The following is a 26,564-nucleotide window of genomic DNA, read 5'->3' on the forward strand; positions in this document are numbered from 1 at the left end:
TGAAGTGTGTATGTTGTGTCCCTTTTTGAGCAGCATGTTTTACTGTCTCTGTTGTCAGAATCTCAACCAAATCAGCATCAAAAACTTTATGAAAAAGATCTATGGGAGTGCAGTTTGATGTGTGGAGATGTTCAATTATATCCAGAGTAGGATCATGAAAAACTCCAATTTTTCTGTGAAGTGTCTAGTCTTTCTTCAAGTGGTCTGTCCATGACGGGACCTTGCGGACATCACGACTGACAGCTTCCCAGCTGCTGGTGAAGCAGGCATCGGCAGCTGACCTCATGGTGACGAGGCTATGTGGGTGTGCCTGTACTGGGGCACCTAGTGGCAACAAGTTCATCTCAATCACAGGGCATCCAGGCTTCAGCAGAGCACTGGTGGCCTGAAGCTCCCGAGTGTGATCAGTGGTGCGCGTTGTGTGCATTGTCGGAGAATCTACACTGCAGCAGCCAGGCGGAGGGATCCGCAGGGTTGGGCAGCAACGACGGGGGAAAAATTGTGAAGAAAGTTCATTAAATAATTCTAAAACTCCACGCCGTCTCAGTCTTTGGCGCAGCCACTGTGTCTGCTGCTAACAAGTGGTGCAGAAGTCATAACAAGTGGTATCAGGCGCACCCATGCCACGGCTTTGACTAGCACCGTGCAGAGCAACAGAGAAACACTAAATAGGGAGAGTCCGGCAACTGTCTTCTCTCTGTTTTCTGTGTAGCTAGACATGTCGAGGGTAATGTTAAGGGATGTGAGAGTGTCATTTGAAAGGCCTAGCAGCCCTGTAGACTTATCGCAGTTTCGTGGGAATGATAGTCATGTTAACTTAGTACCATCTAAATGTGTAGTTGTGGATTAACAGGTCACCTCGCTCCTTGCGATAAATTTGTACCAAGCACTTGTGATGTGTGTGGCTTCTATGGTCATGTAACGGGGCAATGTGGTAAGTCTAGATGGCTTGCCATTAGACGTGCTAGGAATTAACTTGCTTCTGGGTAATACAATTTTATTTTTGTGAGGTGAGGTATACCACACGGAAAATGCCAGAGACACGGGCAACTGGGACAAGTGACGCTGTAGTCGCATTGACAGAGCAAGTTGAGAAGCTGATTGAAGAAAATAAGTTGCAAAAGCAGCACATGCAGAGGATAGAGCAACAATTGTTGCAAAATACTCAATCAGGCTCCGGAAGCGATAGTGTAGAATGCAAGGGTACTCTCTTTTCCTGGGCAAGGCAGATTGTTCAGTGGCTAATTTGATACCTTTCTTCTTGGGCAAAACATCAGAGGATGTACATCGTACGGCTAGACTGTGTGGCTGGTCGGATGAAATGTGTTTGCAAATGGCGAGGTTACGGTAAGTAGGTGACACAAAGACTTATGTGGCATACCACGAAGGGTTAAAGGATGTTACTACGTTCACAGAGTTGGCTGAGAGATTATTGCAAAGGTCAAGGAAACAAAACAGTGCCAGATTTGTTTTAGAGAAAAATTGGCGAGGATGATGCAAAAAAAGAGTGAAACAGTAGAAGAATTTTCAGGCAGAATTAGGAGAACGATTGTGCACTCGTATGAGTTAACGCAAGATGCGAGTGCAAATGAAGTTCTATTGAAAGAAGCAGAGAATAGAGCTTTAGACGCATTTTTGTGAGGGGTCTTGCCGAATTTTTCACGCCGGAAAATCCAAGTGACTTAGAAGCAGCATTGCGCGCAGCTACACATTTGCAGGAAATGGATAGCGCCACTAGAAGTCGCAATGACAAGAAAATTTTTTCGTCTTCCAAAGAGTTTTACCATTGAGGGAAGCAAGGTCATTTTAAGGGACAATGTCGGGAACCGCAGTGTTTCAACTGTCAGAAAATAGGGCATAAGGCACGGCAGTGTAAAGCCAAGAAACGGGTTAATGATACAGCAGGTAAAAAACTGTTAAACGAAAAAGGGAGTGTTCCTGCCATCGGGCGGCATTCCCAGTAAAAAGAGGTACTCAGAGAGTGCACAAAGAGGCAGATTGTAGTTTGATGGTTTGGATAAAAGATAAGTGGCGAAGCGTTTTAGTGGATACTGGAGCGCATGTATCAGTTGTCAGTGTGGACCTCGTGGGCAAGAAAGGATTGGAAGCTCCGAGATACAGATTGCACACAGTAGGTGATAAAAAATTAGATGCACTAGGGACAGCACAGCTCAAATTTAAGATAGGGAACATGTGGTTCCGGGAGAAAATGGAGGTGTTGTCAACTGTGGGACAGGGATTTTCAGTGATACATAGGTTGGACTTTATGATTAAACATCACGCCAAAATTGACCTTTCGCAACATATGCTGGAACTCGATGGGAACTTGTTCTCAATGGGTACAGCCGTTGCAAATGTTTCAGGGTTGCAAGGTGCACCGATAGCTAAGGTGATACCAACTAAGCTGCGTACAAGTGCATTAAAGGTGATTTCATGTGACAAAGTACAAACAGGTACAGGGAAGTTGATCTGGGTACCGGTGGATGTCAATGTGCCACAGCAGGGGTTATTCTTGGTAGAGCCACTACCGAGTAATGAGGTTTTAGACGAAAAGCATTACTTTATTCATAGGAGTGTATCACGGGTAACAGACATAAACGGACAGTTTATGGTTCAGGTGAGTTTAGATAACTTTGGGCAGGATGATGTGGATCTGCAGAAGGGATTAGTAATAGCCACAGTAGAGTTAATGGATGAAGAGGATATCGATAGTTCGAGGGTAGACTATGATGTAAAGCAAATCGTCAGCATGTCTGCACTTTATGACAAGGTAAATCATTTGAGAGGAAATGATCATTCGGGTATGGAAGCATTATTACTAAAGTATAAAGCATTGTTTGAAGCACAAGATACGTTACATGCTACACCGATAACACAGCATCTTATTCCAACAGGGAATACGTTACATGCTACACCGATAACACAGCATCTTATTCCAACAGGAAATCGCACTCCGGTGTATCGTAAGCCATACAGACTACCGAAACAATTACAACCAGTAGTAGAGCTATTAACAGAGCAAGAACTGGGAGATGGGATAATCCAGCACAGTAATAGTTCTTGGTCTAGTAGCGTGGTCCTAGTTCCGAAGAAGACACCAGACGGGTCGAAAAAATTTCGCTTTTGTTGCGATTACAGACATTTGAAGGAATGAACAGTGGCAGATGTATATCCGATTCTGAATATCACAGAAACATTAGACAACCTAGGGTAGTGTAAATTTTTCTCCACTATGGATTTGTGAAGCGGTTATCACTAGATTGAAGTATGCCCGGAGGACAGGCCAAAAACAGCGTTTACGACACATTGTGGTCACTTCGAGTATAAAAGAATGCCGTTTGGATTAAAAAACGCTCCAGCAACATTTCAGAGGTTGTTGAATGGAGTCCTTTGTGGGTTGAAACTGAAAAAATACATGGTGTATCTGGATGACATTATACTTTTTTCAAGAGATATAGAGCAGCATGTGGAACGGTGAGAGGAGGTGTTTAAAAGATTAGAGGCAACACGGCCAACATTAAGTTTGGACAAATGCCATTTTGCACAAGCACAAGTAAATTATCTCGGGCATGTTATCAATCAGGATGGGGTATGGACAGATCCTAATCTCACTTCTGCAGTACGAGATTTTCCAGTTCCGCAAATGGTTAAACAACTGCAATCGTATATTGGTCTTGCGAGCTATTATCGAAAACTCGTACAGGCGTTCACAGAAATAGCGAGGCCACTTACTAAGTTGCTAAGAAAAGGTGTTACCTTCCAGCGGATGTCAGAGTGCGAGATAGCATTTCAAGAGTTGAAATGGATACTGACATCAGATCCAGTTTTGAAGTTTCCAAACTTTTCGAAAGAGTTTATACTACAATGTGATGCGTCTAATCATGCTCTTGCAGTTGTACTTGGGCAAGAAATTGATGGCAAAGAACATCCAATTGCATTCGCGTCTCGTCAACTTAACGAAGCGGAACAAAATTACTCCATGACGGAGAAGGAATTGTTAGCGGTAATATACGGGATTTCGTACTTTTGATGTTATCTGTACGGTAGAAGGTTTAAGGTTGTGACGGATCATTCAGCTCTGAAATGGTTATTAGGTCTGAAAGACCCAGCGAGTAGGCTAGTGAGATGGGCGCTGCAACTCAGTGAGTTCGATTATGAGGTAATACACAAGCCAGGTGTGAAACATGCCAATGCTGATGCATTGAGCAGGAAAGTGGCAGTATTACAAGTAACAGGGGTGACTGAAGATAAGTGGAAAAGGGCACAAGCCGTGGATAGTGACTGCCAATTGTTCAGAAAGCAACCACAGTTCCTAGTAGAGGACAGGTTACTTTGCAGTTCGACGAAATCTTTGCAGATCAGAAAGTAAGTATGGTGGCACAAGCTTTAGTTAATAATTGGTTACTCAGGTATGGGATACCTCAGTCCTTAATCTCTGATCAAGGTACTAATTTCACGTCTGATCTGATGAAGCAACAGTGTAAGTTACTGAAGGTAAAGAAACTACAGACTAGTTGATTCCATCCGCAAGCAAACGGACAAACAGAGAGAGAGCATCACACGGTCGCTAAGATGTTGAATCACTATGTAAACAGTCAACACACAGACTGGGATGCGTACTTGCAATTCATAACCAGTGCATATAATAGTAAGGTACATACATCAACAGGATTGTCGCCGTATGAAGTGATGTATGGGCGGAAGATGCCATCACCTTTTGACATGCTTTGTCCAAGGCTGGGAGCGGAGGGTGAGCATGTAAGGCAATTTGCGAAAACCATTAAGGAAGTATGGCAGAGAGTTAGACGAGCTAACACGAAAGTATTGGAACAACAAGAATGGATGGGAGGTACAACGAGGAAGTTGCCACAGTACAGAGTAGGCCAATGGGTGCTACTAGATAATCCGTATATTCCAAAAGGAAGAACCAAGTAGTTCACAAACAAATTCCAGGGACCATACCACGTAGTGGAAATGTCATCACCTGTCAATGTAAAATTACAATTGCCTACCAAGACTGTGGTGTCACCGCCAGACACCACACTTGCTAGGTGGTAGCTTAAATCGGCCGCGGTCCATGTAGTACATGTCGGACCCGCGTGTCGCCACTGTGATCGCAGACCTAGCGCCACCACCAAGGCAGGTCTCGTGATACGAGAGAGCACTCGCCCCAGTTGGACGAGAACCTAGCTACAGCCCAGTTGTACGAGAACCTAGCTACCGCCCAGTTGTACGAGAACCTAGCTACCGACCAGATGTACGAAGCCTTTCTCTCTCATTAGCCGAGAGACAGAATAGCCATCAGCTAAGTTAATGGCTACGAACTAGCAAGGCGCAATTGGTATCAGTGCCTATAGCTTACGAGTATTCAAGAGAGATGTATTCCAAGGACTAATAAAAAGATAAGTAATAAGCATCTACATACTTTTCTTCTTATTCATTTATAAGTTCTCATGTTCCAGACTTCACGCCCGTCTGCTTTAGCCGTGCGTGCCCTATCGGCTACAGCGTTAGTGTAGCTTGCATTTTCAGCCATGTAAACTTCACGGTGTCGGCCCAGCTACCGACACAACAAAGACAATGGTGGTTCACGTTGGTAGAGTTAAGCCATTCCAGGGGGTAGTAGATCCGTGTATATGTACTTCTCCTTCTGGCAGAAAGTGAAAAGAAGCACCAGAAGCAAACAGTAAACCGGGTATTAAGTATAAGTGCATTGGAGGGATGTGTAGTTAGCAGTAATTATCATGTGTGTGTTATTTTTGTGCATGGACTATGGTTATTTTATTGGTATTAAGGGGTAGTGATGGGAGGTTTTTCCTTCTCTCTCGATTCTGTAGGTGACGCAGGATGGGGTACAAGTGGATAGTATGGGGCGTAGTCCTCTGGTAGCTGACATAAGCTGGCCAGGTACAGGATATGCCGTTGTGAAGTAGGGTGTTGTTCAGGAAACAACCGGATGTGCTCCTCACGAGTCACGAGTGGGTGCTTCGGCTGGCACTCAACAGCCTGCAGGTAAGGAACAAGATGCGGCAGCTACAGGTGGTGGTATTGAGTGTGGAAAGGGTTGCATCTAAGAACGGTATATTATGGGACGTGCAAGAAGAGTACGAGGCTTTGGATAGGTCATGTAAGGAAATAAGGGAGCAACTGCGCCAAGTCGTGAGCATGATTCCAGGGAGGAGAAAGAGAGTAAAGAGGGGTTGGTTGAATGTAGGTGGGAAGTTGCTGAAAACAATTTTTGGAACAGCGGATTGAACAATTCTTTAACAGTTATTTACAACAGGGAGGAAAGCATACAGAAGTTAGTGGATATACATACAACAGAGATAAGGGGATTAGGTACAGAGTTGTTGAATGTGGCACACGTGGTGTGTGGGATGGCTACAGGGTTAAGAGCATAAATAGAACAAACACAGAAATTATTGAATGCAGATCTGGAACAGGTACAAACGCGATTGGATGTAGTGGGAAGCTGGAAATGGCTAAATTGCTGTGAGAACTGGTTAACAGCATTGGTGATGCACGAGTGAGAATGGATGAATTGCAAGAGGCAGTACATCACGCATTGCACGGGCAGGTGAGTGCGACGTTGATGTCACCAGAAAAATTCAGACGGAGTCTGAAGCAGGCAGAGGGAGAGTTTCCAGAGGGGGTAGAGCACAGTGCCGATAACTGAAGCGAGTATGTCAGTTTTTTATCATATGTCTAGGATTAAGGTAACAACGGATCTAGTTAAGATGTATATAGAGATTAGATTTCCAGTAACTAGTGTGGGAAGACAGTATCACTGTTACACAGTGCATCCTTATCCAGTCAGATGGGAGCACATGGGGAAGGGCGTACAGGACACAAGAGGTTTTATTAATTTCTAAGGAGGGGGATACTCATGCTACTATGTCGAGTTTAGAGTTGAGTAGATGTCTAACGGAGTCAGTTTCCATTTGTCCATCATGGGTTGTTTTCACAGGCAAAGGGTCTGTGAGATCCAGTTATTTAGGCAGAAGCAGAAGCTTCAGAGTGTCAGAGAATAATAGTGAAGCCTACGCCACATTTTCAGCAAGTTGGGAGGTAATGGTTGTATTCAGTATTTGCTATGGAGAGGATATCAGCCAAGTGTTATGACAATGGGAATTGGACAGCAACCACAGAGATGGAATTACGGGTCAGTGGTTTGCTAATCAATGGGACAAATTGTGAAATAGTAGGGGATCGTTTCAGCTTACCAGCGACAGTCATGGGAGTCACCAAGGTTACAGATACTACTCTGACGTTGTACTGGCCAGATGCGTCATTCAGCATCGCTCCAGGAGAAAATTTGTCATATATTAACAACACCTTGGATGCTACATTATTGCAAATGATAGATAAACTAGTAGATTTGGAGAAAGGTCAAATTTCAATGCAGCAATTATTAAGGCATGTGGAGGAGTATGATACCATGCAGAAACATAGCATAGTAACCATTGGTATTTCAACCAGTACTATTACCATGTTGATTGTATTTATCGGTGTGGTATATGTCTTATTAAAATGGAGGATTCAGCATGCTAATGCAAGACCACTCCATGAGATTCCTGTGGAATGGATTACCAGTAGGGCATGAGTCAGGGCAACCTGGATGTGTATAGGGAAGAAGTAGAATATAGGATAGAACTAGAGTTAATGTATAGAGCAAATTTGGGGATGAATTTAATTTTTAGGAGGAGGCAGTGTTGCGGCCACATGTATTAAGTGTTGCTTCATGCAGTGGAGAATGGCAAAACAGTGGCTCGTCGGCGATCGAGTCATTGTGAAGTAAGCAAGCACAGATAGCCTTGCTGACAGCAGCAGTCAACCAACAGGCTGACGCAAGAACGCACACAGACCGAGTGCCAAGCACAGCCTGGAGAGTGCTGAGTAAGGGGAAGTGAGGTCAGCACGCAAAGTTAAGCTGCAATATACTGCGGGAGTAATAACAAAAAGCTACCACCGAGGGTAAAAAATGTTCTCCTGCTGGATATAAATAGTGGAGCGCAGGTAGCAACAGACAGAAGCCATTAGGAAGCAGTTCGAATCTGACAGATGTGGTCCGTGTTTGAATGTTCAATCTTCGTAGGTGACGATTCCGGAAGTCTGTTCCAGCTCGCAGGAGTCATCCGTTCGCTGCCAGATGTCAACTTCAGCTCTGGAGGTCGGCCCGAGTTTGGTCGGCGCCATGGCTGACTAACTACAGCGAGAAATTCCAGCAGGACCGGCCGCAGCGCGGTCTTGGTCACAGGTGCCGCCTGGGCTTCACGGCAACCTGGCCCCACGGCACGTGGTACGTCCATGACGGGAGCTCGCGGACATCATGACTGACGGCTTCCCAGCTGCTGGTGCAGCAGGCGTCGGCAGCTGACCTCATGGCGACGCGGCTCCGTGGGCGTGCCTGTACTGGGGCCCCGAGTTCATCTCAACCACAGGGCATCCTGGCTTCAGCGGAGCACTGGTGGCCTGAAGCTCTTGAGTGCGATCAGTGGGCTTTCAAGTGCGATCAGTGGCACGCGTTGCATGTATTGTCGGAGAATCTACACAGCAGCAGCCAGGGCTGGGCAGCAATGATGAGGAAGAAATTGTAAACAAATACTAACAAAGAGATAGAGGGGCTGGCCAGTACTTACCTCAGCTCAGTACAGCCGACAGTTACACAAAACAGAACAGAAAATTTACATTCCTAGCTTTCGGAACTTTGTTCCTTCATCAGGGAAGAGAGATGGGAAAAAAAGGGAAGAAGGGAAAGTGGTTTCAGTTACTCACAACCCGGGTTATGAAGCAACAGGGAAAGGTAAACAGGGAGGGTAGCAAGGATGGAGGCATGGTTGTCAGAGGGAAGCCAAAGATATTCTACTGTGAAGTACTGTGCCAGCTTCAAACCAAACAGGATGCATACAGAAGTAAAGAGGTAAATAGTATTAAGATAAACACAACTATGTAGGATGAAAAGATGCATGAATGGCTAAAGAGGAGAGGAAAAAAGGAGAAGACTGAAGAGTAAATGGGAGTGAGGTTGGTTAACGAAGGTTCAGTCCAGGGGGATGGCCAGATGAAAGGATATGTTGGAGTGCAAGTTCCCATCTCCTCAGTTCCAAGGGACTGGTGTTGGGTGGGAGAAGCCAAATGGCACGTATGTTGTAGCAGGTTCCTAGGTCCCTACAACCTTCGTTGCAGAAATACTTTGTTGGTGTGGGAAAACCAAAACGTATATTATCAGATAATGGCCCGCAGTTTATTAGTAAAACATTGTGGAATTTCTTAGTATGGGAGACAAACATGCAAAAATTTCAAGATACCATCCAGAATCCAATCCAGCAACAAGAGTTATGAAGGAACTATGGCGATACTTTCGAGTGTATTGTTACGATAAACATACTAAATGGGCATTACGATTACAGGAATTAGAAACAGTATTTAATGAATTGCCACACATATCAACTAGTTTAGTACCAATTGAAGTTGTACAGGGAACATTTGTAGGAGAACCATTACTAAAATGTTTCTCATGGCCACAACATACATTAAACAATGTATTACTAATGAAGAAATCATGAAGAGGTTATTAACAAGTGCTGACAATAGACTTAAAAAAGTTAATGAGTGTTGACTGACACCAACATTTGAGGTGGACGATAAAGTACTACTAAGATCTAACCCACATAGTTCATCGTTAACTGGTTCTAAAGAGAAATTCTTTTACAATTCCAAGGACCATATGAGATATTAAACATACATTTTCCAAAGGCAGTATACCTAATAGATCATGCAACAGGTAAAGATATAGAACTATACAATGTGGAACATATAAAGCCATTCATTAAAGAAGATGATAGCTATTCATAGTAAACATGGATACATAGTTTTTTTTTAATATTTTTCTAAGTTCTTTACTGACTGAGGAAGTGGGTATGTCTCACTGTGTATTTTTATTTATTATTTGGGGATATAGGATTTATACGATCAAGCTTGTGTGCACTGTTAATAATACACGTAATGACGTCTCCTTAACGGGAGGAGTATCAGGAGAGTAGATACTTAAGACATCATTACGTAGTTGACTGGTAACAACCACAATTAAAAATTAAAGCAAAAGAGCTACTGGCTAATGTTATTTAAAGACGGAGACAGGTACAGGAATGTTTAAGTATAGGGATGAAGGGATATACATAGATAAATTACAAATAAGGAGGAAACGTGGTTGGTGAAACATAGTCTTACAGGGTTGGCAGTTTTGGTTATTATGTATTAGGAATATTGTAGAATGGAAGGGTCTTACCTCAAAAGAGAGGTACCTACATAGAGATATATTTAAGGAGATGTAACCTGACCCAGAAGGCAGGCTCTCCATTATTAAATGAGATGCTATCAGGACCCAGAAGGGCAGGGCTCTCATATACTGAGGGCGAGATGCTATCAGCACCCACAAGGGCAGGGCTCTCATATAGTTAGGGCGAGATGCTATCAGGACCCAAAAGGGCAGGGCTCTCATACAGTTAGGGCGAGATGCTATCAGGACCCACGAGGGCAGGGCTCTCATATAGTTAGGGCGAGATGCTATCAGGACCCACGAGGGCAGGGCTCTCATCTAGTTAGGGCGAGATGCTATCAGGACCCACGAGGGCAAGGGCTCTCATATACTTAGGGCGAGATGCTATCAGGACCCACGATGGCAGGGCTCTCATATAGTTAGGGCGAGATGCTATCAGGACCCACGACGGCAGGGCTCTCATATAGTTAGGGCAAGATGCTATCAGGACCCACGAGGGCAGTACTCTCATATAGTTAGGGCAAGATGCTATCAGGACCCACGAGGGCAGGGCTCTCATATAGTTAGGGCGAGATGCTATCAGGACCCACAAGGGCAGGGCTCTCATATAGTTAGGGCAAGATGCTATCAGGACCCACGAGGGCAGGACTCTCATATAGTTAGGGCAAGATGCTATCAGGACCCACAAGGGCAGGGCTCTCATATAGTTAGGGCGAGATGCTATCAGGACCCACAAGGGCACGGCTCTCATATAGTTAGGGCAAGATGCTATCAGGACCCACAAGGGCAGGGCTCTCATATAGTTAGGGCAAGATGCTATCAGGACCCACAAGGGCAGGGCTCTCATATAGTTAGGGCGAGATGCTATCAGGACCCACAAGGGCAGGGCTCTCATATAGTTAGGGCAAGATGCTATCAGGACCCACAAGGGCAGGGCTCTCATATAGTTAGGGCAAGATGCTATCAGGACCCACGAGGGCAGGACTCTCATATAGTTAGGGCAAGATGCTATCAGGACCCACAAGGGCAGGGCTCTCATATAGTTAGGGCGAGATGCTATCAGGACCCACAAGGGCAGGGCTCTCATATAGTTAGGGCAAGATGCTATCAGGACCCACAAGGGCAGGGCTCCCATATAGTTAGGGCAAGATGCTATCAGGACCCACAAGGGCAGGGCTCTCATATAGTTACGGCGAGATGCTATCAGGACCCACAAGGGCAGGGCTCTCATATAGTTAGGGCAAGATGCTATCAGGACCCACAAGGGCAGGGCTCTCATATAGTTAGGGCAAGATGCTATCAGGACCCACAAGGGCAGGGCTCTCATATAGTTAGGGCAAGATGCTATCAGGACCCACAAGGGCAGGGCTCTCATATAGTTAGGGCAAGATGCTATCAGGACCCACAAGGGCAGGGCTCTCATATAGTTAGGGCGAGATGCTATCAGGACCCACAAGGGCAGGGCTCTCATATAGTTAGGGCAAGATGCTATCAGGACCCACAAGGGCAGGGCTCTCATATAGTTAGGGCAAGATGCTATCAGGACCCACAAGGGCAGGGCTCTCATATAGTTAGGGCGAGATGCTATCAGGACCCACAAGGGCAGGGCTCTCATATAGTTAGGGCAAGATGCTATCAGGACCCACAAGGGCAGGGCTCTCATATAGTTAAGGCAAGATGCTATCAGGACCCACGAGGGCAGGACTCTCATATAGTTAGGGCAAGATGCTATCAGGACCCACAAGGGCAGGGCTCTCATATAGTTAGGGCGAGATGCTATCAGGACCCACAAGGGCAGGGCTCTCATATAGTTAGGGCAAGATGCTATCAGGACCCACAAGGGCAGGGCTCTCATATAGTTAGGGCGAGATGCTATCAGGACCCACAAGGGCAGGGCTCTCATATAGTTACGGCGAGATGCTATCAGGACCCACAAGGGCAGGGCTCTCATATAGTTAGGGCAAGATGCTATCAGGACCCACAAGGGCAGGGCTCTCATATAGTTAGGGCAAGATGCTATCAGGACCCACAAGGGCAGGGCTCTCATATAGTTAGGGCGAGATGCTATCAGGACCCACAAGGGCAGGGCTCTCATATAGTTAGGGCAAGATGCTATCAGGACCCACAAGGGCAGGGCTCTCATATAGTTAGGGCAAGATGCTATCAGGACCCACGAGGGCAGGACTCTCATATAGTTAGGGCAAGATGCTATCAGGACCCACAAGGGCAGGGCTCTCATATAGTTAGGGCGAGATGCTATCAGGACCCACAAGGGCAGGGCTCTCATATAGTTAGGGCAAGATGCTATCAGGACCCACAAGGGCAGGGCTCTCATATAGTTAGGGCGAGATGCTATCAGGACCCACAAGGGCAGGGCTCTCATATAGTTACGGCGAGATGCTATCAGGACCCACAAGGGCAGGGCTCTCATATAGTTAGGGCAAGATGCTATCAGGACCCACAAGGGCAGGGCTCTCATATAGTTAGGGCAAGATGCTATCAGGACCCACAAGGGCAGGGCTCTCATATAGTTAGGGCAAGATGCTATCAGGACCCACGAGGGCAGGACTCTCATATAGTTAGGGCAAGATGCTATCAGGACCCACAAGGGCAGGGCTCTCATATAGTTAGGGCGAGATGCTATCAGGACCCACAAGGGCAGGGCTCTCATATAGTTAGGGCAAGATGCTATCAGGACCCACGAGGACAGGGCTCTCATATAGTTAGGGCAAGATGCTATCAGGACCCACGAGGGCAGGGCTCTCATATAGTTAGGGCAAGATGCTATCAGGACCCACGAGGACAGGGTTCTCATATAGTTAGGGCAAGATGCTATCAGGACCCACGAGGGCAGGACTCTCATATAGTTAGGGCAAGATGCTATCAGGACCCACAAGGGCAGGGCTCTCATATACACTCCTGGAAATGGAAAAAAGAACACATTGACACCGGTGTGTCAGACCCACCATACTTGCTCCGGACACTGCGAGAGGGCTGTACAAGCAATGATCACACGCACGGCACAGCGGACACACCAGGAACCGCGGTGTTGGCCGTCGAATGGCGCTAGCTGCGTAGCATTTGTGCACCGCCGCCGTCAGTGTCAGCCAGTTTGCCGTGGCATACGGAGCTCCATCGCAGTCTTTAACACTGGTAGCATGCCGCGACAGCGTGGACGTGAATCGTATGTGCAGTTGACGGACTTTGAGCGAGGGCGTATAGTAGGCATGCGGGAGGCCGGGTGGACGTACCGCCGAATTGCTCAACACGTGGGGCGTGAGGTCTCCACAGTACATCAATGTTGTCGCCAGCGGTCGGCGGAAGGTGCACGTGCCCGTCGACCTGGGACCGGACCGCAGCGATGCACGGATGCACGCCAAGACCGTAGGAATCTACGCAGTGCTGTAGGGGACCGCACCGCCACTTCCCAGCAAATTAGGGACACTGTTGCTCCTGGGGTATCGGCGAGGACCATTCGCAACCGTCTCCATGAAGCTGGGCTACGGTCCCGCACACCGTTAGGCCGTCTTCCGCTCACGCCCCAACATCGTGCAGCCCGCCTCCAGTGGTGTCGCGACAGGCGTGAATGGAGGGACGAATGGAGACGTGTCGTCTTCAGCGATGAGAGTCGCTTCTGCCTTGGTGCCAATGATAGTCGTATGCGTGTTTGGCGCCGTGCAGGTGAGCGCCACAATCAGGACTGCATACGACCGAGGCACACAGGGCCAACACCCGGCATCATGGTGTGGGGAGCAATCTCCTACACTGGCCATACACCACTGGTGATCGTCGAGGGGCACTGAATAGTGCACGGTACATCCAAACCGTCATCGAACCCATCGTTCTACCATCCCTAGACCGGCAAGGGAACTTGCTGTTCCAACAGGACAATGCACGTCCACATGTATCCCGTGCCACCCAACGTGCTCTAGAAGGTGTAAGTCAACTACCCTGGCCAGCAAGATCTCCGGATCTGTCCCCCATTGAGCATGTTTGGGACTGGATGAAGCGTCGTCTCACGCGGTCTGCACGTCCAGCACGAACGCTGGTCCAACTGAGGCGCCAGGTGGAAATGGCATGGCAAGCCGTTCCACAGGACTACATCCAGCATCTCTACGATCGTCTTCATGGGAGAATAGCAGCCTGCATTGCTGCGAAAGGTGGATATACACTGTACTAGTGCCGACATTGTGCATGCTCTGTTGCCTGTGTCTATGTGACTGTGGTTCTGTCAGTGTGATCATGTGATGTATCTGACCCCAGGAATGTGTCAATAAAGTTTCTCCTTCCTGGGACAATGAATTCACGGTGTTCTTATTTCAATTTCCAGGAGTGTAGTTAGGGCGAGATGCTATCAGGACCCACAAGGGCAGGGCTCTCATATAGTTAGGGCAAGATGCTATCAGGACCCACAAGGGCAGGGCTCTCATATAGTTAGGGCAAGATGCTATCAGGACCCACAAGGGCAGGGCTCTCATATAGTTAGGGCGAGATGCTATCAGGACCCACAAGGGCAGGGCTCTCATATAGTTAGGGCGAGATGCTATCAGGACCCACGAGAGCAGGGCTCTCATATAGTTAGGGCAAGATGCTATCAGGACCCACAAGGGCAGGGCTCTCATATAGTTAGGGCAAGATGCTATCAGGACCCACAAGGGCAGGGCTCTCATATAGTTAGGGCGAGATGCTATCAGGACCCACAAGGGCAGGGCTCTCATATAGTTAGGGCGAGATGCTATCAGGACCCACAAGGGCAGGGCTCTCATATAGTTAGGGCGAGATGCTATCAGGACCCACAAGGGCAGGGCTCTCATATTGTTAGGGCGAGATGCTATCAGGACCCACAAGGGCAGGGCTCTCATATAGTTAGGGCGAGATGCTATCAGGACCCACGAGAGCAGGACTCTCATATAGTTAGGGCGAGATGCTATCAGGACCCACAAGGGCAGGGCTCTCATATAGTTAGGGCAAGATGCTATCAGGACCCACAAGGGCAGGGCTCTCATATAGTTAGGGCAAGATGCTATCAGGACCCACAAGGGCAGGGCTCTCATATAGTTAGGGCAAGATGCTATCAGGACCCACAAGGGCAGGGCTCTCATATAGTTAGGGCAAGATGCTATCAGGACCCACAAGGGCAGGGCTCTCATATAGTTAGGGCAAGATGCTATCAGGACCCACAAGGGCAGGGCTCTCATATAGTTAGGGCAAGATGCTATCAGGACCCACGAGGGCAGGACTCTCATATAGTTAGGGCAAGATGCTATCAGGACCCACAAGGGCAGGGCTCTCATATAGTTAGGGCGAGATGCTATCAGGACCCACAAGGGCAGGGCTCTCATATAGTTAGGGCAAGATGCTATCAGGACCCACAAGGGCAGGGCTCTCATATAGTTAGGGCAAGATGCTATCAGGACCCACGAGGGCAGGACTCTCATATAGTTAGGGCAAGATGCTATCAGGACCCACAAGGGCAGGGCTCTCATATAGTTAGGGCGAGATGCTATCAGGACCCACAAGGGCAGGGCTCTCATATAGTTAGGGCAAGATGCTATCAGGACCCACAAGGGCAGGGCTCTCATATAGTTAGGGCGAGATGCTATCAGGACCCACAAGGGCAGGGCTCTCATATAGTTAGGGCAAGATGCTATCAGGACCCACAAGGGCAGGGCTCTCATATAGTTAGGGCAAGATGCTATCAGGACACACGAGGGCAGGACTCTCATATAGTTAGGGCAAGATGCTATCAGGACCCACGAGGGCAGGGCTCTCATATAGTTAGGGCGAGATGCTATCAGGACCCACGAGGGCAAGGGCTCTCATATAGTTACGGCGAGATGCTATCTGGACCCACAAGGGCAGGGCTCTCATATAGTTAGGGCGAGATGCTATCAGGACCCACGAGGGCAGGGCTCTCATATAGTTAGGGCAAGATGCTATCAGGACCCACGAGGGCAGGGCTCTCATATAGTTAGGGCGAGATACTATCAGGACCCACAAGGGCAGGGCTCTCATACAGTTAGGGCAAGATGCTATCAGGACCCACGAGGGCAGGGCTCTCATACAGTTAGGGCAAGATGCTATCAGGACCCACGAGGACAGGGCTCTCATATAGTTAGGGCGAGATGCTATCAGGACCCACGAGGGCAAGGCCTCTCATATAGTTACGGCGAGATGCTATCAGGACCCACAAGGGCAGGGCTCTCATATAGTTAGGGCGAGATGCTATCAGGACCCACAAGGGCAGGGCTCTCATATAGTTAGGGCGAGATGCTATCAGGACCCACAAGGGCAGGGATCTCATATTGTTAGGGCGAGATGCTATCAGGACCCACGAGGGCAGGGCTCTCATATAGTTAGGGCGAGATGCTATCAGGACCCACGAGGGCAGGGCTCTCATATAGTTAGGGCGAGATGCTATCAGGACCCACGAGGGCAAGGCCTCTCATATAGTTAGGGCGAGATGCTATCAGGACCCACAAGGGCAGGGCTCTCATATAGTTAGGGCGAGATGCTATCAGGACCCACAAGGGCAGGGCTCTCATATAGTTAGGGCGAGATGCTATCAGGACCCACGAGGGCAGGGCTCTCATATAGCTAGGGCGAGATGCTATCAGGACCCTCGAGGGCAGGGCTCTCATCTAGTTAGGGCGAGATGCTATCAGGACCCACGAGGGCAGGGCTCTCATATAGTTAGGGCGAGATGCTATCAGGACCCACGAGGGCAGGGCTCTCATCTAGTTAGGGCAAGATGCTATCAGGACCCACAAGGGCAGGGCTCTCATATAGTTAGGGCGAGATGCTATCAGGACACACGAGGGCAGGGCTCTCATATAGTTAGGGCGAGATGCTATCAGGACCCACAAGGGCAGGGCTCTCATATAGTTAGGGCGAGATGCTATCAGGACCCACAAGGGCAGGGCTCTCATATAGTTAGGGCGAGATGCTATCAGGACCCACAAGGGCAGGGCTCTCATATAGTTAGGGCGAGGTGCTATCAGGACCCACGAGGGCAGGGCTCTCATCTAGTTAGGGCGAGATGCTATCAGGACCCACAAGGGCAGGGCTCTCATATAGTTAGGGCGAGATGCTATCAGGACCCACGAGGGCAGGGCTCTCATCTAGTTAGGGCAAGATGCTATCAGGACCCACAAGGGCAGGGCTCTCATATAGTTAGGGCGAGATGCTATCAGGACCCACGAGGGCAGGGCTCTCATCTAGTTAGGGCGAGATGCTATCAGGACCCACAAGGGCAGGGCTCTCATATAGTTAGGGCGAGATGCTATCAGGACCCACGAGGGCAGGGCTCTCATATAGTTAGGGCGAGATGCTATCAGGACCCACAAGGGCAGGGATCTCATATAGTTAGGGCGAGATGCTATCAGGACCCACGAGGGCAGGGCTCTCATATAGTTAGGGCGAGATGCTATCAGGACCCACGAGGGCAGGGCTCTCATCTAGTTAGAGAGATATGCTATCAGGACCCACAAGGGCAGGGCTCTCATATAGTTAGGGCGAGGTGCTATCAGGACCCACGAGGGCAGGGCTCTCATATAGTTAGGGCGAGATGCTATCAGGACCCACGAGGGCAGGGCTCTCATCTAGTTAGGGCAAGATGCTATCAGGACCCACAAGGGCAGGGCTCACATATAGTTAGGGCGAGATGCTATCAGGACCACGAGGGCAGGGCTCTCATATAGTTAGGGCGAGATGCTATCAGGACCCACAAGGGCAGGGCTCTCATATAGTTAGGGCGAGATGCTATCAGGACCCACAAGGGCAGGGCTCTCATATAGTTAGGGCGAGATGCTATCAGGACCCACAAGGGCAGGGCTCTCATATAGTTAGGGCGAGATGCTATCAGGACCCACGAGGGCAGGGCTCTCATATAGTTAGGGCGAGATGCTATCAGGACCCACAAGGGCAGGGCTCTCATATAGTTAGGGCGAGATGCTATCAGTACCCACGAGGGCAGGGCTCTCATCTAGTTAGGGCAAGATGCTATCAGGACCCACAAGGGCAGGGCTCTCATATAGTTAGGGCGAGATGCTATCAGGACCCACGAGGGCAGGGCTCTCATCTAGTTAGGGCGAGATGCTATCAGGACCCACAAGGGCAGGGCTCTCATATAGTTAGGGCGAGATGCTATCAGGACCCACGAGGGCAGGGCTCTCATATAGTTAGGGCGAGATGCTATCAGGACCCACAAGGGCAGGGATCTCATATAGTTAGGGCGAGATGCTATCAGGACCCACGAGGGCAGGGCTCTCATATAGTTAGGGCGAGATGCTATCAGGACCCACGAGGGCAGGGCTCTCATCTAGTTAGAGAGATATGCTATCAGGACCCACAAGGGCAGGGCTCTCATATAGTTAGGGCGAGGTGCTATCAGGACCCACGAGGGCAGGGCTCTCATATAGTTAGGGCGAGATGCTATCAGGACCCACAAGGGCAGGGCTCTCATATAGTTAGGGCGAGATGCTATCAGGACCCACAAGGGCAGGGCTCTCATATAGTTAGGGCGAGATGCTATCAGGACCCACAAGGGCAGGGCTCTCATATAGCTAGGGCGAGATGCTATCAGGACCCACAAGGGCAGGGCTCTCATATAGTTAGGGCAAGATGCTATCAGGACCCACAAGGGCAGGGCTCTCATATAGTTAGGGCGAGGTGCTATCAGGACCCACGAGGGCAGGGCTCTCATATAGTTAGGGCGATATGCTATCAGGACCCACGAGGGCAGGGCTCTCATATAGTTAGGGCGAGATGCTATCAGGACCCACAAGGGCAGGGCTCTCATATAGTTAGGGCGAGATGCTATCAGGACCCACAAGGGCAGAGCTCTCATATAGTTAGGGCGAGATGCTATCAGGACCCACAAGGGCAGGGCTCTCATATAGTTAGGGCGAGATGCTATCAGGACCCACAAGGGCAGGGCTCTCATATAGTTAGGGCGAGGTGCTATCAGGACCCACGAGGGCAGGGCTCTCATCTAGTTAGGGCGAGATGCTATCAGGACCCACGAGGGCAGGGCTCTCATATAGTTAGGGCGAGATGCTATCAGGACCCACAAGGGCAGGGCTATCATATAGTTAGGGCGAGATGCTATCAGGACGCACAAGGGCAGGGCTCTCATATAGTTAGGGCGAGATGCTATCAGGACCCACAAGGGCAGGGCTCTCATATAGCTGCGAGATGCTATCAGGACCCACAAGGGCAGGGCTCTCATATAGTTAGGGCGAGGTGCTATCAGGACCCACGAGGGCAGGGCTCTCATCTAGTTAGGGCGAGATGCTATCAGGACCCACAAGGGCAGGGCTCTCATATAGTTAGGGCGAGATGCTATCAGGACCCACAAGGGCAGGGCTCTCATATAGTTAGGGCGAGATGCTATCAGGACCCACAAGGGCAGGGCTCTCATATAGTTAGGGTGAGGTGCTATCAGGACCCACGAGGGCAGGGCTCTCATCTAGTTAGGGCGAGATGCTATCAGGACCCACAAGGGCAGGGCTCTCATATAGTTAGGGCGAGATGCTATCAGGACCCACGAGGGCAGGGCTCTCATCTAGTTAGGGCGAGATGCTATCAGGACCCACGAGGGCAGGGCTCTCATATAGTTAGGGCGAGATGCTATCAGGACCCACAAGGGCAGGGCTCTCATATAGTTAGGGCGAGATGCTATCAGGACCCACAAGGGCAGGGCTCTCATATAGTTAGGGCGAGATGCTATCAGGACCCACAAGGGCAGGGCTCTCATATAGTTAGGGCGAGGTGCTATCAGGACCCACGAGGGCAGGGCTCTCATCTAGTTAGGGCGAGATGCTATCAGGACCCACAAGGGCAGGGCTCTCATATAGTTAGGGCGAGATGCTATCAGGACCCACAAGGGCAGGGCTCTCATATAGTTAGGGCGAGATGCTATCAGGACCCACAAGGGCAGGGCTCTCATATAGTTAGGGCGAGGTGCTATCAGGACCCACGAGGGCAGGGTTCTCATCTAGTTAGGGCGAGATGCTATCAGGACCCACAAGGGCAGGGCTCTCATATAGTTAGGGCGAGATGCTATCAGGACCCACAAGGGCAGGGCTCTCATATAGTTAGGGCGAGATGCTATCAGGACCCACAAGGGCAGGGCTCTCATATAGTTAGGGCGAGATGCTATCAGGACCCACGAGGGCAGAGCTCTCATATAGTTAGGGCGAGATGCTATCAGGACCCACAAGGGCAGGGCTCTCATATAGTTAGGGCGAGATGCTATCAGGACCCACGAGGGCAGGGCTCTCATATAGTTAGGGCGAGATGCTATCAGGACCCACGAGGGCAGGGCTCTCATATAGTTAGGGCGAGGTGCTATCAGGACCCACGAGGGCAGGGCTCTCATCTAGTTAGGGCGAGATGCTATCAGGACCCACAAGGGCAGGGCTCTCATATAGTTAGGGCGAGATGCTATCAGGACCCCCAAGGGCAGGGCTCTCATATAGTTAGGGCGAGATGCTATCAGGACCCACGAGGGCAGGGCTCTCATATAGTTAGGGCGAGATGCTATCAGGACCCACGAGGGCAGGGCTCTCATATAGTTAGGGCGAGATGCTATCAGGACCCACAAGGGCAGGGCTCTCATATAGTTAGGGCGAGATGCTATCAGGACCCACAAGGGCAGGGCTCTCATCTAGTTAGGGCGAGATGCTATCAGGACCCACAAGGGCAGGGCTCTCATCTAGTTAGGGCAAGATACTATCAGGACCCACAAGGGCAGGGCTCTCATATAGTTTGGGCGAGACGCTATCAGGACCCACAAGGGCAGGGCTCTCATATAGTTAGGGCGAGATGCTATCAGGACCCACAAGGGCAGGGCTCTCATCTAGTTAGGGCAAGATGCTATCAGGACCCACAAGGGCAGGGCTCACATATAGTTTGGGCGAGACGCTATCAGGACCCACAAGGGCAGGGCTCTCATCTAGTTAGGGCGAGATGCTATCAGGACCCACAAGGGCAGGGCTCTCATCTAGTTAGGGCAAGATGCTATCAGGACCCACAAGGGCAGGGCTCTCATATAGTTTGGGCGAGACGCTATCAGGACCCACAAGGGCAGGGCTCTCATCTAGTTAGGGCGAGATGCTATCAGGACCCACAAGGGCAGGGCTCTCATCTAGTTAGGGCGAGATGCTATCAGGACCCACGAGGGCAAGGGCTCTCATATAGTTAGGGCGAGATGCTATCAGGACCCACGAGGACAGGGCTCTCATATAGTTAGGGCGAGATGCTATCAGGACCCACAAGGGCAGGGCTCTCATATAGTTAGGGCGAGATGCTATCAGGACCCACAAGGGCAGGGCTCTCATATAGTTAGGGCGAGGTGCTATCAGGACCCACGAGGGCAGGGCTCTCATCTAGTTAGGGCGAGATGCTATCAGGACCCACAAGGGCAGGGCTCTCATATAGTTAGGGCGAGATGCTATCAGGACCCACAAGGGCAGGGCTCTCATATAGTTAGGGCGAGATGCTATCAGGACCCACAAGGGCAGGGCTCTCATATAGTTAGGGCGAGGTGCTATCAGGACCCACGAGGGCAGGGCTCTCATCTAGTGGGGCGAGATGCTATCAGGACCCACAAGGGCAGGGCTCTCATATAGTTAGGGCGAGATGCTATCAGGACCCACGAGGGCAGGGCTCTCATATAGTTAGGGCGAGATGCTATCAGGACCCACGAGGGCAAGGGCTCTCATATAGTTAGGGCGAGATGCTATCAGGACCCACGAGGGCAGGGCTCTCATATAGTTAGGGCGAGATGCTATCAGGACCCACGAGGGCAGGGCTCTCATATAGTTAGGGCGAGATGCTATCAGGACCCACGAGGGCAAGGGCTCTCATATAGTTAGGGCGAGATGCTATCAGGACCCACGAGGGCAGGGCTCTCATATAGTTAGGGCGAGATGCTATCAGGACCCACAAGGGCAGGGCTCTCATATAGTTAGGGCGAGATGCTATCAGGACCCACAAGGGCAGGGCTCTCATATAGTTAGGGCGAGATGCTATCAGGACCCACAAGGGCAGGGCTCTCATATAGTTAGGGCGAGATGCTATCAGGACCCACGAGGGCAAGGGCTCTCATATAGTTAGGGCGAGATGCTATCAGGACCCACGAGGGCAGGGCTCTCATATAGTTAGGGCGAGATGCTATCAGGACCCACAAGGGCAGGGCTCTCATATAGTTAGGGCGAGGTGCTATCAGGACCCACGAGGGCAGGGCTCTCATCTAGTTAGGGCGAGATGCTATCAGGACCCACGAGGGCAGGGCTCTCATATAGTTAGGGCGAGATGCTATCAGGACCCACGAGGGCAAGGGCTCTCATATAGTTAGGGCGAGATGCTATCAGGACCCACGAGGGCAGGGCTCTCATATAGTTAGGGCGAGATGCTATCAGGACCCACGAGGGCAAGGGCTCTCATATAGTTAGGGCGAGATGCTATCAGGACCCACAAGGGCAGGGCTCTCATATAGTTAGGGCGAGATGCTATCAGGACCCACGAGGGCAGGGCTCTCATATAGTTAGGGCGAGATGCTATCAGGACCCACAAGGGCAGGGCTCTCATATAATTAGGGCGAGATGCTATCAGGACCCACGAGGGCAGGGCTCTCATCTAGTTAGGGCGAGATGCTATCAGGACCCACAAGGGCAGGGCTCTCATATAGTTAGGGCGAGATGCTATCAGGACCCACGAGGGCAGGGCTCTCATATAGTTAGGGCGAGATGCTATCAGGACCCACAAGGGCAGGGCTCTCATATAGTTAGGGCGAGATGCTATCAGGACCCACGAGGGCAGGGCTCTCATCTAGTTAGGGCGAGATGCTATCAGGACCCACGAGGGCAGGGCTCTCATATAGTTAGGGCGAGATGCTATCAGGACCCACAAGGGCAGGGCTCTCATATAGTTAGGGCGAGATGCTATCAGGACCCACGAGGGCAGGGCTCTCATCTAGTTAGGGCGAGATGCTATCAGGACCCACGAGGGCAGGGCTCTCATCTAGTTAGGGCGAGATGCTATCAGGACCCACGAGGGCAGGGCTCTCATATAGTTAGGGCGAGATGCTATCAGGACCCACGAGGGCAGGGCTCTCATATAGTTAGGGCGAGATGCTATCAGGACCCACGAGGGCAGGGCTCTCATATAGTTAGGGCGAGATGCTATCAGGACCCACGAGGGCAGGGCTCTCATATAGTTAGGGCGAGATGCTATCAGGACCCACAAGGGCAGGGCTCTCATATAGTTAGGGCGAGATGCTATCAGGACCCACGAGGGCAGGGCTCTCATATAGTTAGGGCGAGATGCTATCAGGACCCACAAGGGCAGGGCTCTCATATAGTTAGGGCAAGATGCTATCAGGACCCACAAGGGCAGGGCTCTCATATAGTTAGGGCGAGATGCTATCAGGACCCACAAGGGCAGCGCTCTCATATAGTTAGGGCGAGATGCTATCAGGACCCACAAGGGCAGGGCTCTCATCTAGTTAGGGCGAGATGCTATCAGGACCCACGAGGGCAGGGCTCTCATCTAGTTAGGGCGAGATGCTATCAGGACCCACGAGGGCAGGGCTCTCATCTAGTTAGGGCGAGATGCTATCAGGACCCACGAGGGCAGGGCTCTCATCTAGTTAGGGCGAGATGCTATCAGGACCCACGAGGGCAGGGCTCTCATCTAGTTAGGGCGAGATGCTATCAGGACCCACGAGGGCAGGGCTCTCATATAGTTAGGGCGAGATGCTATCAGGACCCACGAGGGCAGGGCTCTCATATAGTTAGGGCGAGATGCTATCAGGACCCACGAGGGCAGGGCTCTCATATAGTTAGGGCGAGATGCTATCAGGACCCACGAGGGCAGGGCTCTCATATAGTTAGGGCGAGATGCTATCAGGACCCACAAGGGCAGGGCTCTCATATAGTTAGGGCGAGATGCTATCAGGACCCACGAGGGCAGGGCTCTCATATAGTTAGGGCGAGATGCTATCAGGACCCACAAGGGCAGGGCTCTCATATAGTTAGGGCAAGATGCTATCAGGACCCACAAGGGCAGGGCTCTCATATAGTTAGGGCGAGATGCTATCAGGACCCACAAGGGCAGGGCTCTCATATAGTTAGGGCGAGATGCTATCAGGACCCACAAGGGCAGGGCTCTCATCTAGTTAGGGCGAGATGCTATCAGGACCCACGAGGGCAGGGCTCTCATCTAGTTAGGGCGAGATGCTATCAGGACCCACGAGGGCAGGGCTCTCATCTAGTTAGGGCGAGATGCTATCAGGACCCACGAGGGCAGGGCTCTCATCTAGTTAGGGCGAGATGCTATCAGGACCCACAAGGGCAGGGCTCTCATATAGTTAGGGCGAGATGCTATCAGGACCCACGAGGGCAGGGCTCTCATCTAGTTAGGGCGAGATGCTATCAGGACCCACGAGGGCAGGGCTCTCATATAGTTAGGGCGAGATGCTATCAGGACCCACAAGGGCAGGGCTCTCATATAGTTAGGGCGAGATGCTATCAGGACCCACGAGGGCAGGGCTCTCATCTAGTTAGGGCGAGATGCTATCAGGACCCACGAGGGCAGGGCTCTCATATAGTTAGGGCGAGATGCTATCAGGACCCACAAGGGCAGGGCTCTCATCTAGTTAGGGCGAGATGCTATCAGGACCCACGAGGGCAGGGCTCTCATATAGTTAGGGCGAGATGCTATCAGGACCCACGAGGGCAAGGGCTCTCATATTGTTAGGCCGAGATGCTATCAGGACCCACGAGGGCAGGGCTCTCATCTAGTTAGGGCGAGATGCTATCAGGACCCACAAGGGCAGGGCTCTCATATAGTTAGGGCGAGATGCTATCAGGACCCACGAGGGCAGGGCTCTCATATAGTTAGGGCGAGATGCTATCAGGACCCACGAGGGCAGGGCTCTCATATAGTTAGGGCGAGATGCTATCAGGACCCACGAGGGCAGGGCTCTCATATAGTTAGGGCGAGATGCTATCAGGACCCACGAGGGCAGGGCTCTCATATAGTTAGGGCGAGATGCTATCAGGACCCACGAGGGCAAGGGCTCTCATATAGTTAGGGCGAGATGCTATCAGGACCCACGAGGGCAGGGCTCTCATATAGTTAGGGCGAGATGCTATCAGGACCCACGAGGGCAGGGCTCTCATCTAGTTAGGGCGAGATGCTATCAGGACCCACAAGGGCAGGGCTCTCATATAGTTAGGGCGAGATGCTATCAGGACCCACGAGGGCAGGGCTCTCATCTAGTTAGGGCGAGATGCTATCAGGACCCACGAGGGCAGGGCTCTCATATAGTTAGGGCGAGATGCTATCAGGACCCACGAGGGCAAGGGCTCTCATATAGTTAGGGCGAGATGCTATCAGGACCCACGAGGGCAGGGCTCTCATATAGTTAGGGCGAGATGCTATCAGGACCCACGAGGGCAGGGCTCTCATATAGTTAGGGCGAGATGCTATCAGGACCCACGAGGGCAAGGGCTCTCATATAGTTAGGGCAAGATGCTATCAGGACCCACGAGGGCAGGGCTCTCATATAGTTAGGGCGAGATGCTATCAGGACCCACAAGGGCAGGGCTCTCATATAGTTAGGGCGAGATGCTATCAGGACCCACAAGGGCAGGGCTCTCATATAGTTAGGGCGAGATGCTATCAGGACCCACGAGGGCAAGGGCTCTCATATAGTTAGGGCGAGATGCTATCAGGACCCACGAGGGCAGGGCTCTCATATAGTTAGGGCGAGATGCTATCAGGACCCACGAGGGCAAGGGCTCTCATATAGTTAGGGCGAGATGCTATCAGGACCCACGAGGGCAGGGCTCTCATATAGTTAGGGCGAGATGCTATCAGGACCCACAAGGGCAGGGCTCTCATATAGTTAGGGCGAGATGCTATCAGGACCCACAAGGGCAGGGCTCTCATATAGTTAGGGCGAGGTGCTATCAGGACCCACGAGGGCAGGGCTCTCATCTAGTTAGGGCGAGATGCTATCAGGACCCACAAGGGCAGGGCTCTCATATAGTTAGGGCGAGATGCTATCAGGACCCACAAGGGCAGGGCTCTCATATAGTTAGGGCGAGATGCTATCAGGACCCACAAGGGCAGGGCTCTCATATAGTTAGGGCGAGATGCTATCAGGACCCACGAGGGCAGGGCTCTCATATAGTTAGGGCGAGGTGCTATCAGGACCCACGAGGGCAGGGCTCTCATCTAGTTAGGGCGAGATGCTATCAGGACCCACGAGGGC

The 26,564-nt window shown here is 50.6% G+C and overlaps 1 protein-coding gene across 1 annotated transcript; it reads right to left on the minus strand.

Annotated features, from left to right (window-relative positions):
• Positions 1-18,599: 18,599 nt before the first annotated feature.
• Positions 18,600-19,271, minus strand: LOC126413255 (uncharacterized). The gene has a single exon (XM_050083156.1). The coding sequence runs from the start codon at positions 19,269-19,271 to the stop codon at positions 18,600-18,602; it is 672 nt and encodes a 223-aa protein (XP_049939113.1).
• Between the last annotated feature and the right edge of the window lie 7,293 nt (positions 19,272-26,564).

This window comes from Schistocerca serialis, chromosome 7 (assembly GCF_023864345.2).
Source record: "Schistocerca serialis cubense isolate TAMUIC-IGC-003099 chromosome 7, iqSchSeri2.2, whole genome shotgun sequence".
Classification (NCBI taxonomy): domain Eukaryota; kingdom Metazoa; phylum Arthropoda; class Insecta; order Orthoptera; family Acrididae; genus Schistocerca; species Schistocerca serialis.